At 33.0% G+C, this 13,272-nt stretch overlaps 1 protein-coding gene across 2 annotated transcripts; it reads right to left on the bottom strand.

The window, feature by feature from the left end:
- Nucleotides 1-1,532: 1,532 nt before the first annotated feature.
- LOC136269513 (uncharacterized) lies at nt 1,533-10,871 on the bottom strand. Of its 2 annotated transcripts, XM_011428315.4 has the most exons (10): nt 10,669-10,870; nt 10,519-10,563; nt 7,793-7,838; nt 7,440-7,541; nt 5,300-5,470; nt 4,976-5,029; nt 4,309-4,416; nt 2,533-2,631; nt 2,152-2,202; nt 1,533-1,724 (listed from the first exon to the last, which is right to left on the bottom strand). In XM_011428315.4, exons 1-10 carry the CDS (start codon nt 10,849-10,851, stop codon nt 1,663-1,665), a joined length of 921 nt encoding a protein of 306 aa, XP_011426617.3. In that variant the 5' UTR covers nt 10,852-10,870; the 3' UTR covers nt 1,533-1,662. The 2 variants fall into 2 exon arrangements, with proteins under 2 accessions (XP_011426617.3, XP_065922231.1); XM_066066159.1 differs by lacking the exon at nt 4,976-5,029 and having other exon boundaries at nt 10,669-10,871.
- Between the last annotated feature and the right edge of the window lie 2,401 nt (nt 10,872-13,272).

The raw sequence follows: 13,272 nt of genomic DNA, 5'->3' as shown, positions 1-13,272 counted from the left end.
TTTATAAACAATTAATCAACTTTACGTTTGACAAGTCGAAAACCCAAAAAAATACTTCCTTAAGCTTTTTTTGTTATATAAAGATGTAAAACCATCTGAAATGCATTTCTTAAACATTTTATTTTAAACCATAGGAAATAGGAAAGGATATTCAAGCACGTAGCATTGCTTTTGAAAGTGTGTGGGGGCATCTTCGTCCAAAACATTTGGACAAGCCATTTATTAAAAGGGTGCATGAATTCTCAAAATAATGAGAGAAAATCATAATTGCCTGTTGTAACTTAAATTCAATTCAATATCCATATTTTCAGAAAAGGGCCTGCTGCAAAAAAAGTGTTGGGAGGGAGGCAACCCACCGCCCCGCCCCCACTCCCCGATGTTACGTGCCTGTGATGTGTACATATGGTGATATTCTTATGACGCGAAGTCCTGCTTTACGACTCACGTAACGACTGAGAGGTTTGAATGACCTCATCCATTGGCATAGATCCATGGGGAGGGGGTCAACTGAATTTTTTGACATTTGTTTTGTAACAACTACATGCACTTATATTATACTTTGGATCGAATGATTTGAAAGAAATTTATCGAATTAACACAAACACTTGATAAGTTATTGTTTAATGTACATTAAGTAAGACACGCAATTTATGTACCATCTTCGAGATTAATGAAATCGGTCAATTGATCGAAAATCGGGTCACACTCCGCTTTGGCGATTTAGTTCCTTCAGTAAGTATTCCAGCCCTATGAATATGTATTTGTTTTAATCTACATTGTTGATTCTTTGGTAATGATGATAATCCAACACCTATTACAGGCACGTAGCATCAGGGGGGGGGGGGGGGGGGGGGGGGGCTGGCCCCCTCCACTTTTTCTCGCCGCAACAATTTTTTTAAAATTTACATATAAAAAATGGAAGTATCATTGAGTTGGCCCCCCCACTTTTTTGGGAGTATGTAAAAAATTGATATGAAAATAAGGAAATGAGTAATGAAATTGAAATTATATAGTAAAGCGATAGTAAAGCTATCTATATTTCAACCAGGATTACACACGTGCATGGTGAACAGCCCTTTTAATTGAACACTTTTGCTTATTGTTGCATATTACGTTCTATATACAATTTCATTAATTGTGAATGTAAATACTGACACATGAAACATGCATCGGTTTATATTTTTTTTAATGAAAAATCTTGATATTGCTTGTCCCATTGTCTGCACTGTTTCGGAGAAGGAAACTTTCAAACGTTAGATATGCCTGACAAGCAATGAAAAATAAGAAGAACAAAAAGAAAGATGAAACTAAATTCATTTATCAAGAAGGTATACAAAGTGAAAGTCAATGGATATACATATATTATAATTCTTCAAGGAACTTTTTTCCATGCATAAAGTTGTTGACATCTTGTAGTGAATGTGTTGTGCAGCTCACAATTATAATGTTTACAGAAAGATTATGGTTTAATAAACAAAAGATTGAGGCTTAACTTGTGGTAAACATGTGATAAAAAGAATCTCTCATGAAAGTCAATGGATATACATATATTATATAGTTTTAGAGAAAAGAGAACATATTGGTATATATTTATAAGTTCCTCTGAATATAGCAGAATAAATGATTACACTTGTGACATAGGCAGGTGGTCAAAGAAGAGGCTTATTTTTTGAATGTCAGTTCGGCAATGGCATCCTGCAGAAATCGCTTCAGTTCATTAAGTTCTGTAAAAAAGAATACTTTAAACATAAAACCAGCGAATAGTAAGATTTAAATGTTAACATCACAAAGAAACGCAAATACGGCGATCTTTTGAGATCAATTCAAGTCAATCGTCTCCTCCACTATAGATATATAACACCTTCCTGTAGATACTTGTAACTTGGCAAATCTTGACTAAATTCAGTATAACTTACAAATGTTATGAGAAAATTTTCAGAAAACAAGAACAACAGTATGCATACGACATAATCATATCAAAAGGTTCAGCTATGAGCAGGAAAATTATTCTTATCTGCATAATTTTATACTTTATAGAGAAATATTTATTCCAAAGGACATATTTTCAGGTGAAAGCAATTCCGTTTTCAATGCTAAGGTATACTGTACAAAATTTGCTAAAGAGATTAACAAATAGAGACAAATACTTACTGTTTGCTTGGAGAACTCGGGTAACTTCATCCATTGATGAATCATCAGGAACTGTTAATGTGATATCAATACAATTTTAAGTTTCAATATATTTGGAAATCAACAGAAAGATGTTTTTCTATATAGGGCTCCTCTACATTCTAATTTTTAGATCTTTTTAACAGCCGCCATCCAATTATAAATTTTTAAACTTTTGAATTTGTATTGAGAATTTGTATTGAGAATTGAGAGAATATCTATGCATTATCTTTATCTTTAATTATCTTCAATTTTTCTTGCTTATCAATTAATAAAATATTGAGCAATGTAAACGAATGGATAGAAGTAAATATGCGTCAATTCGTCTATACTTAAGGGTCAATTTACTATTCTGATTCCTACCTTCAGTTGAAAGATACACGTAGTACATGCGAAAAAATGTCAGAGTTCCTTTCAGATATTCCTCGAAACTGTTCATAAAGCTGACCAGTGTATTCTCACCTATGAATAGAGAAGAAATATTACAAAAATCAACTTATATACAACGATTTGCTAGAGCATATAACTTGTCAATGCACATATACTGATATAAGACACTTAATAATACTTTGTCGAAGTTTCCTATACTGGCCAAAATTTCGAACGCCCCTTTTTAATTCTTTTTATTGTTTACAAAACTATAATACAGTTTTTAAGTCGTTGTCACTATTGACTGCTGTTTAAAATCTTCAACCGTTCATGTATAAAAAACTGTAGTCGAATAAGTAATAACTCGACTTTGGCCGTTTTTGTTGAAAAGCGTGGAACGCGTGTTCGATATGTTGATGTATTTTTCAAAAGGATTTGATTCGATCGATTCTTTATCTTTAACTGATTGTAAAAAACATAAAAAAGAATTAAAAAAGATACGGTGCATATCTGCCCAAGAACCTTCAAGATCAGTTGGCGTGATCCAAACAGAGCGCGGTTCACAAGTGGTTTGTTTCCTTTCAAAATATTTTTAAACTTTAAAAATGAAACCCTAAACAATAATACAGCTTTTCCTAATTCATAATTTTCATCAAAGAACGCTAGAATTTTTTACAGACACCACTAATCCTTCTAAGGCTTGACCGGAAACTACAGTAAAACCGGAAGTGTTGAAGACTTACTATGAAGGCCAAAACGTCATGTAACGACACGTCAACATGAACGGTACATTAGGGTCACTCACCTTTCTAATAGAAACAGTGCAGCACGCGCAACTGCACGGCACATTTTAGACCACATCAATGGATTTTATGGGCGGGACGATATAAATCCAAGAGTGAGAAATCTCCTCTGCATCCGAATTTCCCAGAACTAGACCACATAAACAAATGAAACAACCCTCCACAAAGGTTTTTTATTCATTCATGGGCTCTCTATGAAATGCTATTATAAGCGCGAATGGGGAACGTATGATGTAATAATGTTGTGATTTTTGTATCTTAGGGTACCTGTACCTTCTTGATTTTTTTCTAAAGCCATTAAATAAATTTTGAATGAGTTTTGAATAAAATGCTTTGTTATGATTTATTTTTCATATTCGATCATTGTCATGGTCAAAATAATTAAAATTACAAACGGTATAATACAAACACTTGCCTGGGGCGTTAGAAATTTTGAATAGTATATAATTATAATTTGTCAGAGCACATACTGTGTCGGCAATTTTACATGTTATGTCGGCCATTATGACCTACTATATCAGCGGTCATCATACATAATGTACTATGTCAACAGCTACTACATGTACTTGATTGTTGACAGGTACTGCGTATTATATCGACATATTCTATATCCGAATGTACTATGTACAAACTGCTCCGGCAATTTGTTGGTAGTTTTCTTTTATATCGGTAATTAGTACATACAAATTATGTCTGTAATATTAGCAGTAACTACATAGTACATTGACAGGTATAAATAGTTAATCCTATATAAGCAGTTATTATATACTATGTTTAAAGTAACTTCATTTTTGTCGGCACTTATTACATACTATGTTGGGAGTTAGTATGTACTATGTTGAAAGTTACGAAATACTATGTGGGTAATTATTATCTAATATATCATTATTGCTTCATACTATGTTGACAGTATCTACACACTACGTAGACAGTTATTTATTTTATGTCAGCAGCAGTTACCACTTACTATTTTCGGCCAGTTTCTTTATCGTCTTCACCATGAGTAACCTTCCACAGATGGCCAGTGTCTGGTCATCGTCTGCCTTCTCGTTCCCAGTCCCGATGATCAGTGGACCTAGAAGGTTCGACATTTAGTCTGATATGGTTTCAGCAATACTTTTGTTGATGTCATTATTCAGCCATTCCAGAAAATCAAATGTTCATCGAAGTTAAAAAAAAGTGACCTCCAAATTATTATATCATAATCCCCTAATTGCAGAATGGGAATGTTTATCTACCAGAAAAATCATTTAAAAAACAAATATTTTTAAGTGTATTTTGTTGATCTTGTTCAATTTAATAAATAGTATTAAAATAGTTTCTTAAAAAGTCTAAATATCCGTTATTTAACCAAAAAGCGCAAAGTATGCGTAATAACAATTAAGTATGACACTATTAAAACATTGCTTCTGTATGCGTTATAAATTTTAGGTGCTTAAAAATAAGTTTCTATCAAAACATTGACAATGCATTTATTTAGAAATTAAATTTTGAAAACGGTCATTTGTTTAAAGTAGAAAAAATATAAAGAAAAAAAACCCACATATAAAAGTCGACTGTTATTTCAATCAAGAAGAATAATGTATTAAGAATTCGCATGAAGTGAGAAATGAATTTAAAAAAAAAAATCGTACTGTCTTTGCATTCATCAATAAACTTCGGTATGGGTAGTCCTTGGGCTGTTTCCTCTGAAAAGAGAAATAAATAAATACCACTGTGTATCTCCTCATGTTTTAATCAAGCCTACTTTACCATTTCAAAATAACAATAACCAACCACTATCTAGCTGTGTTAGTGCGAGACGCAGTAGGCTATAGTGTCAGCCATTGATTTGCAAGGCACAAGTGTACCCTTTTAAAAGTCTCCAAACACTGATTTTAGGACACAAAAAAGTCACCTTTTCAACAAAACGGTAACGGAAGCGTATTCTCTCTGACCTTAAGAAAGGATATCCATACCTAAATTAGTTTCATTGACTCCAAAGGTCGCCAATAAGGCCTCTAAAGCATTCTCCTCTTGTTGCTCTACTTCAGTAATATTCCGCTCCACCTGTGATTCCGTGTCGTTCACCGTCCTCTTAGCTGTCGCCCCATTGTCATACATACCATCCAAACTCGAACACGAGATGACTACAAGAAAAATATTGTCCTTTACAAATATTGTAACTTCATAGAGAAATGTGAAGAGGAAACTGTTTAATACACTCTAGTTTACTTTGGAAACCAAAATCGTATAGTAACAACCTCTATTTTATACTTGAATGGCGAAAATGATATCAGAAACAAAGAAAATCAAATACTTTTTTTAGTAATATACTTTTATCCAAGCTGTTTTACAAATGTTTACAATGTTAAAGTCGCCATATACGAATTATTTATTAATGTTTGACTTTTCATTTATTACGGGCCGCCGGAAGGCGGTCCGTTATTTGATACACATCTAAATATTGTTACTGCGTTTCTGCGGGATAGTTCTTTTTTTTAATAGAATTAATACTATGCTTATTTTTATGAATTAAAGTTAATTTGCATGTAGAAATATTTTTATGCCTTTTAGAAAATATCACATATTTTTTGTTTTACTCGTAAATGGAAAGTAGGTCATACTTAGTAGATTGTCGTATTTGGCGCGTTTTTATCGAGACTATAATCTATTCGGAATATTTCGGAGTTCTTCGTTCTTTTCAAAACAATGCACCAAAATCGGTATGCGGGACATACCAAAGACCTGAAATACTAAAGACCTGAATGTCATTAAATTATATTTCAATGATATCTCTGAAATTCTATCTGCCGTGTCAAAATAAATGACTTTGATTGTGTATTATTATATTTCCATGTAAAATGTGGTAGAAAATCTGGTGGAAATCTGAATTTCTATCTGCCGTGTCAAATAAAATGACTTTGCATGTGTATTATTATATTTCCATATAAAATGTGGTAGAAAATATCATGAAATGACATTATATCAATTATTTACGCAAGAATATGACAGAAATGAAAATTTGAATTGACTGGAAAATTTGAACTAATCAATTTTTATTTTATTATGAGGTCCCTTGAAATCATATATTAAACTAATGCATTCAGTTTTCATTCAGTACAATGCAACAACAAAAAAACCAAAATAGTTTGAAGTACATAATCTCCGAATGAAAAATGATTAGTTGAACTTTTATTAGAGTAATGTACAAAGCAATGTGCTCTCCATTACTTCATACTATTGCAATGATCATACAATTTCCGTTAGAAATGCTTACAATAACGAAATCGATTCTTTATGATAATAGTAAAATGTTCAACTTCAAAACAAGTTGCTGAAAGTATATTAAAATTTACCATAAAAATTAGTACAACCAACTCTTATTTTCTTCTTTATGGTGTGTTTTTATGTAAACAACCAATGATTCATACAACAATTATATTTTTTGCGGCCCATTTGACGCTTGCGTCAATATGATTTCTTGTTTCTGTTTGTTGCGTAGATATGGCAATCCAAGTTCGGTACATGTACATTGTTGTGCGGTCTGTGGCTCTTGGCTTTCTAAAGTCTGCATATCGGAAAACAGTCCCAAGTCAGGGTCGAAAATTATTGTGACGATTTATTAAAGATTATAAACAAGGACCAAAAGAGAAAATCGCTTTTGATTTCACGGGTTTTTTACTGTCTATGACATGAAGTAAATAAGTAACCTAACAAATCATCCTGGGATAATTTACTATTAACAATTCAACTAATAAGCAAACTATTCCATTCTGACACAAAGGGATCTAAAATGATATGAAATTAAAACTGTATTTAAATTGATTTAACTTAGCATAGAGCAAGTCAAATCTATTAATTTAGTATGATTAGAATTTTTTTTTGGATAAAATATTCATATGATTTAACAGCGTGGTCAACATCAGATCTTCGCAAAATTTTAAGAGATGATTTGTTTAGCAATAAACTATTATTCAGTAGACCAAAAGTCAGTATATTTTACCTTTTGGGGTTTAATTTTCCATATCTTTATATAGAACTCTCCTTATAAAGAAGAGCAATATGGTCTAAAAATGGCCACGACCATCAATCCCTCTAAACTTAGTTTAATGATACCTCTAGCCCAGTACTCCATGCCTGCCTTTATATCCTGTAAGTCTTCCATCATATTCTCTTTGATATCACTCCTAACTTCTGCTGTCAGATTATCCTTGTGTTCTACAAAAACAGATTATATATAAATTGTCTGTTGCAAGCGTTTAAATAAGAAGAAAAAAAGACTGACCGACAGATGGAGAGACAAAGAAGAAAGACGCAGACTAATAATCACACAAAAAGACATAAATGAGAAAAAATAACAGTGTGGGACTATTATATAGAGTTTAAAATAAGTTCAGTAGAACGAAAGACCAACAAAAGCCAACCCAACAAACAGGGTAGGTCGGACGATATCTATAATAATAGCTTACTTTTCATGAAATCTTCTCTTGATATTCCGAGCGTTCCCCATACATCCTGTGTGAGAATTATTTAAGAAATAACTATCTATCGATCGATCGATCGATCGCCAACAGATCACTATTTTCAGCTACATGTGTATTTCTATTTCGGACGAAAAATAATTAGCTGTGACTTGGCGACCCAACAATTTTTTCTACCAATCAATAATCAATATCAAATTTATTAGACCGATTACATTGACTTTTTTTCACTTTTCATTAGTAAGAATTATACATGTATAAAGGAAATATATTGGGTTTAACAATGCTTAATTGATGTTTGAACAAAACAGGACAGTTGTAGAAACCAGACATAATGTTCTGCTAGCTGGAATTACCGATATGATCAATCAGGTTAGGCATTTTCCTGTTTCACAAAAAGCAGTCAAGAGACGATTGTATGAAAATAATTATCATAGAAGGATAATTAGAAAGAAAACACGAATTCGCGATTTGAACCGCAAAAAAGTGTGTCATGGGCAAGAGGAAAGAGATTTTGGAGAGTTGAAGGAAAATGGGATGGAGTGATATATACTGAGGAGGTAATGATAGGAGAAAGTAACGGTGTGTATGTGTGGAGACGGCCCGGCAAAGATTGGATGCCCGACTGTTTATCTCCAGGTCCGCCAGATTAAAATAAGTCTGATGATCTGGGCGTGTATAACTTGGATTATTATACTTTCATGTTAAATACTGGAAATCTGATTGGTTTAGACGCAATTAATAATCCGTTCTACTACCCTCAGCGTTAGCAACGCACTTGGCAACTGAGACCCCTCGAAAACCATTGTCAACCTCCGCTTCGCGTCGGTTGACAATGGTTTTCTATGGGTGTCAATTTCAACTCTCCCAAACAGGCACTATTTATTGTGGTTTCATCAATATTCGTTGAATACCAATTTTGGTTGATTTCGTTGTTAAGTTTATCCTTGAAATTAAATATTCATTAAACTGCAATTTCTACTAATATTTTGTATTGATAAGGTCATTGGCCACGAATTTACGTATCCTTGAAACTGTGATTTTCATTGATACCCTTGAATATTAATGAAACCACAGTATATAATGGTGTTGGGACAATATGTGTCGTAGATGGAAACATAAATGCACAAATATTTATTCACTAGCTAAAATCAGATATTTGGCCCGTTGTAGCTCGGCACTCCCAAACAACAATTTTGTTTTTCAAGATGTTGTAAAATTTGTATTTACTGCCACCCGGTAAATTCAAAATTAACAACACACAACATGACACTGCTGCTCATCGGGCCCGAATTTTTTACTGAATTTAAAGAAACTTAGACACAATTTAAGCTCAAATTTTTCAAAGTTTAATATCTCATTTTTAATGAGTAGATTGGTAAATATGGATGGTTTTACTGCTTTGTCAAAATTGAGAGTCAAATTTCGAGTTTCAAGCGAGCTACAGGGGTCAGAATTCTTTGTTTTGTAAACAAAGTTCGAGCCTTGTTCTTGTTTACATAAGTGTTGTACTGGTATCAGTTTCAATCTAATGTTGCTTTTTGTTGTTGATTAAATTATTTATGAACACATTGAATCAGTTTATCTTCTTTGCCTCATGTTATTTTGTCAAAGAAATGTTAATTTCTTTACTTTACATTATTTGCAAACAAATATGAGACTCGAGCTTTGTTTACATAACATTGACTTCTTAACTCTGTATTTTGCTTGAAACTTGATTTTGAACATTGAAATTTTAATGAATCGTTCAAAATACACAAGTTATTAATTATGTACATTAAAACCAAAAATAAAATGTTTCAAATCGTGTCTAGGCCCCTTTAAGCAGAGAAATGCAATAAATTCGATGTTGTGGCCAGCACAATCATCAGATTGTAATATCATTGAAAACCTTTGGTTGCTATTGAAAAATAAATTAAAGCAACGAATTTTACACATATGATAAACAACACTTCCGACGATAGAACTAGAAGTCCGCCATATTTGGACGACCATCCCTACAACCTACACAGAAAACCTGTATCGTTCGATTCCAAGACGTCTGCTTAAAACAATCAGAGACAAAGGCAATATCACTAAATACTAAGGTGAGTTTTATAGTTTATTATCAAAATTAAGTATCCTATGATGGTTACAAATTTTCCATAAGCACTTCCGTTAACGTCTGTTTGGGTGACGTCGTCGACGTTTGTTCATAAATTTATAAAAACAGCCAGACTGAAATCTACACTACCCGTTTATCGGTTGGTCGAAATTTAAAGCGGCTGAAACTGACAGGAAACTGGCAGGACTGGAATCGACACTCCCTGTTTATCGATTGGTCGTAACCTACAGCGACCTAAGAAAAATCACGAACTGCACGAAATGATCATGATGATGTCAGACTCAAAGTCTCACAGGCGACGATTTGGCTGTTTCATTTAGCTACTAGTAACATACTTATGTACATAAACAGTAATTTAGTGAATTTTACTTACTTTTTATAATCAATTTATTAATTAGTCAAAAGAAAGATGTAAATATAAACGATGAAAAGCTTTCTTTGATGATTCATGCGGGTTATGAAGGTAGCGATCATTGCAGAAAAATTGACTTAGCCCGCTAAAGCGGGATTTGTATTTTTTGTGCAATGTCGCCACCTTCATATCCCGAATGAATCACCAATGAAAGCATTTTATTGTTTAAATGGCACAATACTGTACATGTTGACTTACCTGGACGGGTGGAGGCTGCGGGGGGTCTTGTCCCTTGCCCTCGGGCTTAAAGTAGTAAATAAAAAAGTATGAAGGATTTTTTTTCACCAAAGCGCGATCATATCTCCGCATTTTTAGATATAAAAGGTATAATGATCAACGGCAGCTTACCTTTCCTCGAACATTCAAATTATCTCCAGAAAATGACCTCTTCTTGAAGTTATTAAAAGATTGTCGCGATTTAAACAACGAGAATTTCTTCGCAGACCTGCTTTTAAACATGTCCAAGCAGCTGGAATCGCTGATCAGGAAACAGACCGTGAGGAAACAGACGGAAAACACTAGCTTCTCCATCTTGACTTGATGTGGGCTTTTTACCACTGACCGCTGGATATATACCAACTAGTCACGTGATATCTGTTTTGGGTGGATACACTTAAACGGTTCAATTTGCGGACACCAAAAAAGGATTTATTTGAACATCAACTTGGTTTTCTCAATTATGAACTGCGATTGTGTCGCACCATCAAAATGTATATTAAGACGCCCGAACCTCCTTTTGACCGTCTTACGTTTTTAATACATGTGAATACGTATATAATTACGTTATTTGTAGCAAATAATGGTTTTTATTGTCAAAGTTACATAAATGCAATCTAGAAGCAGCAATTTTTAAAGTTGATTAAAGCATTGCAATTTTTTTTTGGCCAAGAAATTGCGATCACACTATAATTGTTTGCATGTATATAAAATAAAATAGTTAAACAGTGAACAAATCCTAAACGAGTCCTTAAGAAGCGTTTTCCAGTTAGTTTTCAATTTTAAGAAAAGAACCAAAGTTAGAGTATGCTTCACTGTACATTAGTTGTACATCTCTCTCTCTCTCTCTCTCTCTCTCTCTCTCTCTCTCTCTCTCTCTCTCTCTCTCTCTCTCTCTCTCCGCGTCGGCAAATTTTATGTTAAAAGGAGAAAAGTGCTTTCTTTAAGGTTTTTCATCTATATGATGAAATATAAATCCAACGAATTGATTTTGAGATATTTTTGAGACTTATTCATGGATGCCTCGTGATTTTCTCTTTGGATGGATACACTCAAATGGGTTGGTTTGTTAAAGGGGCATGGTCACAATTTTGGTAAAAAATTATTTTTCCGAATTTAATGTTAACAATGCTTACGTAAGGAATTTTTAATATGCAACCAAAATTTGAGTGTCATTCGTTGAGTTACAAGCGAGTTACAGAGCTCGCAATTCTTTACTGTATAAACAATGCTTTTGTTTATATTTTGAATGTGGAATTGAAAAGTCCAATTTTAGACCTTAAAAGAATGTGTTAAACGTTATAAACTGTTTATTTATCCTTAAGATGAATAAGAAGATAGACAAATCAGCTTGAAAAAGATTTTTTACTGGTATATTGAATCTATGTAAAAAAAAACAACAACAGGGCACGAGCCTTGTTTACATAACAAAGAATTGTGAGCTCTGTATCTTGCTTATAAACTAATGACTGACTCTCAAATTTCATTGTAATGCATTGTAAATAATAAAAACAAAAAACTAGAAATTTACAAAATCGTGACCATGCCCCTTTAACACCAAGATTATTATTCATTTAAAAACAGGTTTGACTGTTAACATGTATTTTTTTTTTTTAAATGCGTTCGCCGTGTCGTTTCATTAGAATATATATAAAAGCTCCAAACTTTCTTTACAAACGTTAAACGTTAATACATGTAAACACATGTAAAACTCTGAACCTTTTTTGCAACTGATAATCAAATTTATCCCTTACAGAAAAATACAGGTATTGAAAATAGATTAGAGCAATTAAAATCTGAAGAAAAAAAACCTATGCAATTTTTCAGGAATTTGTTATCTATAGATTATGACTTGATACTTTATTTATTCCTGAACATACGGTCTTGGCCTTTCCGTTTCAATCCTCGGCCGAGTGCAGAAGAAAAATAGATCAGCGGAAAAAATCAACTTCGAGCAGTGAAATAAAATAGCAGTCTGATTAAATTTAAGCTTCAAATTGTTAAATAGAACACATCAGTTCATACATGTAATTCTTCTATGTGTTTTCATTTTATTGGCTAATTTTTCAAAAAAAAATAATCAAGGTTGGTACGAAGATTAAATTTTCATCTAAATTTACAAATTGAGTTATTTGTAAGCAAATCAAGTTTTAATATCGTAGCTCTGGGACAATCATCTTCTGTAAACATATTTAGAAAAAAAATATCTGGCATGATTGAATATCAATAAGGTTCCCGTCTGAAAGTCTGCTTGCTGTTATTATTCAGTGCAATCAAAACCTTCATGAACCTTAGCACTTATCTACCCATTAAACTCAAACATCTACTTACTTCGACGGAGCATGAAGGAAAGAAACTGGTTTCATAAAAGAGAAATGAACAAAACAGCTAATTGGATTTAGAGAGAAATTTAAAGCGATGGGGATAAATAATAAATATTCTGGTAAAATAAGCATTGAAGGAAAGCGCAGGTAAATATATCCTTTAAATAACCGATAAATCATATTCGTGGATTAAATATCAGGAACGTATCATCGTTTTGAAAAGTGGGGGACCAGACTCATTAAAAAAAACTTGACTTGCCAAAAAAAAAGAAACTCCCCAAAACCAGGGAAATCGTATTCCCGGGTGGGGGTTGCGTAGAACACCTATAACATCAATTGTATTGTTCATTTTCTTTTCATTTGAATGCTGTAAAACTACAATAAAAATAATAATCGTGGCCCCAACCTTTTG

This window comes from Magallana gigas, chromosome 7 (assembly GCF_963853765.1).
Source record: "Magallana gigas chromosome 7, xbMagGiga1.1, whole genome shotgun sequence".
In the NCBI taxonomy this organism is placed as follows: domain Eukaryota; kingdom Metazoa; phylum Mollusca; class Bivalvia; order Ostreida; family Ostreidae; genus Magallana; species Magallana gigas.
This window is presented reverse-complemented; position numbering and strand designations above follow the sequence as displayed.

Excerpts from the sequence above, each read along its gene's own strand:
- LOC136269513 (XM_011428315.4), bottom strand. The coding sequence starts at position 10,851 with ATGGAGAAGCTAGTGTTTTCCGTCTGTTTCCTCACGGTCTGTTTCCTG. Across the intron at positions 7,839-10,518 it reads CGCAGCCTCCACCCGTCCAG|GATGTATGGGGAACGCTCGG; the intron begins GTAAGTCAACAT and ends ATTCTCACACAG. Across the intron at positions 2,203-2,532 it reads CGTGTATCTTTCAACTGAAG|TTCCTGATGATTCATCAATG; the intron begins GTAGGAATCAGA and ends TCACATTAACAG.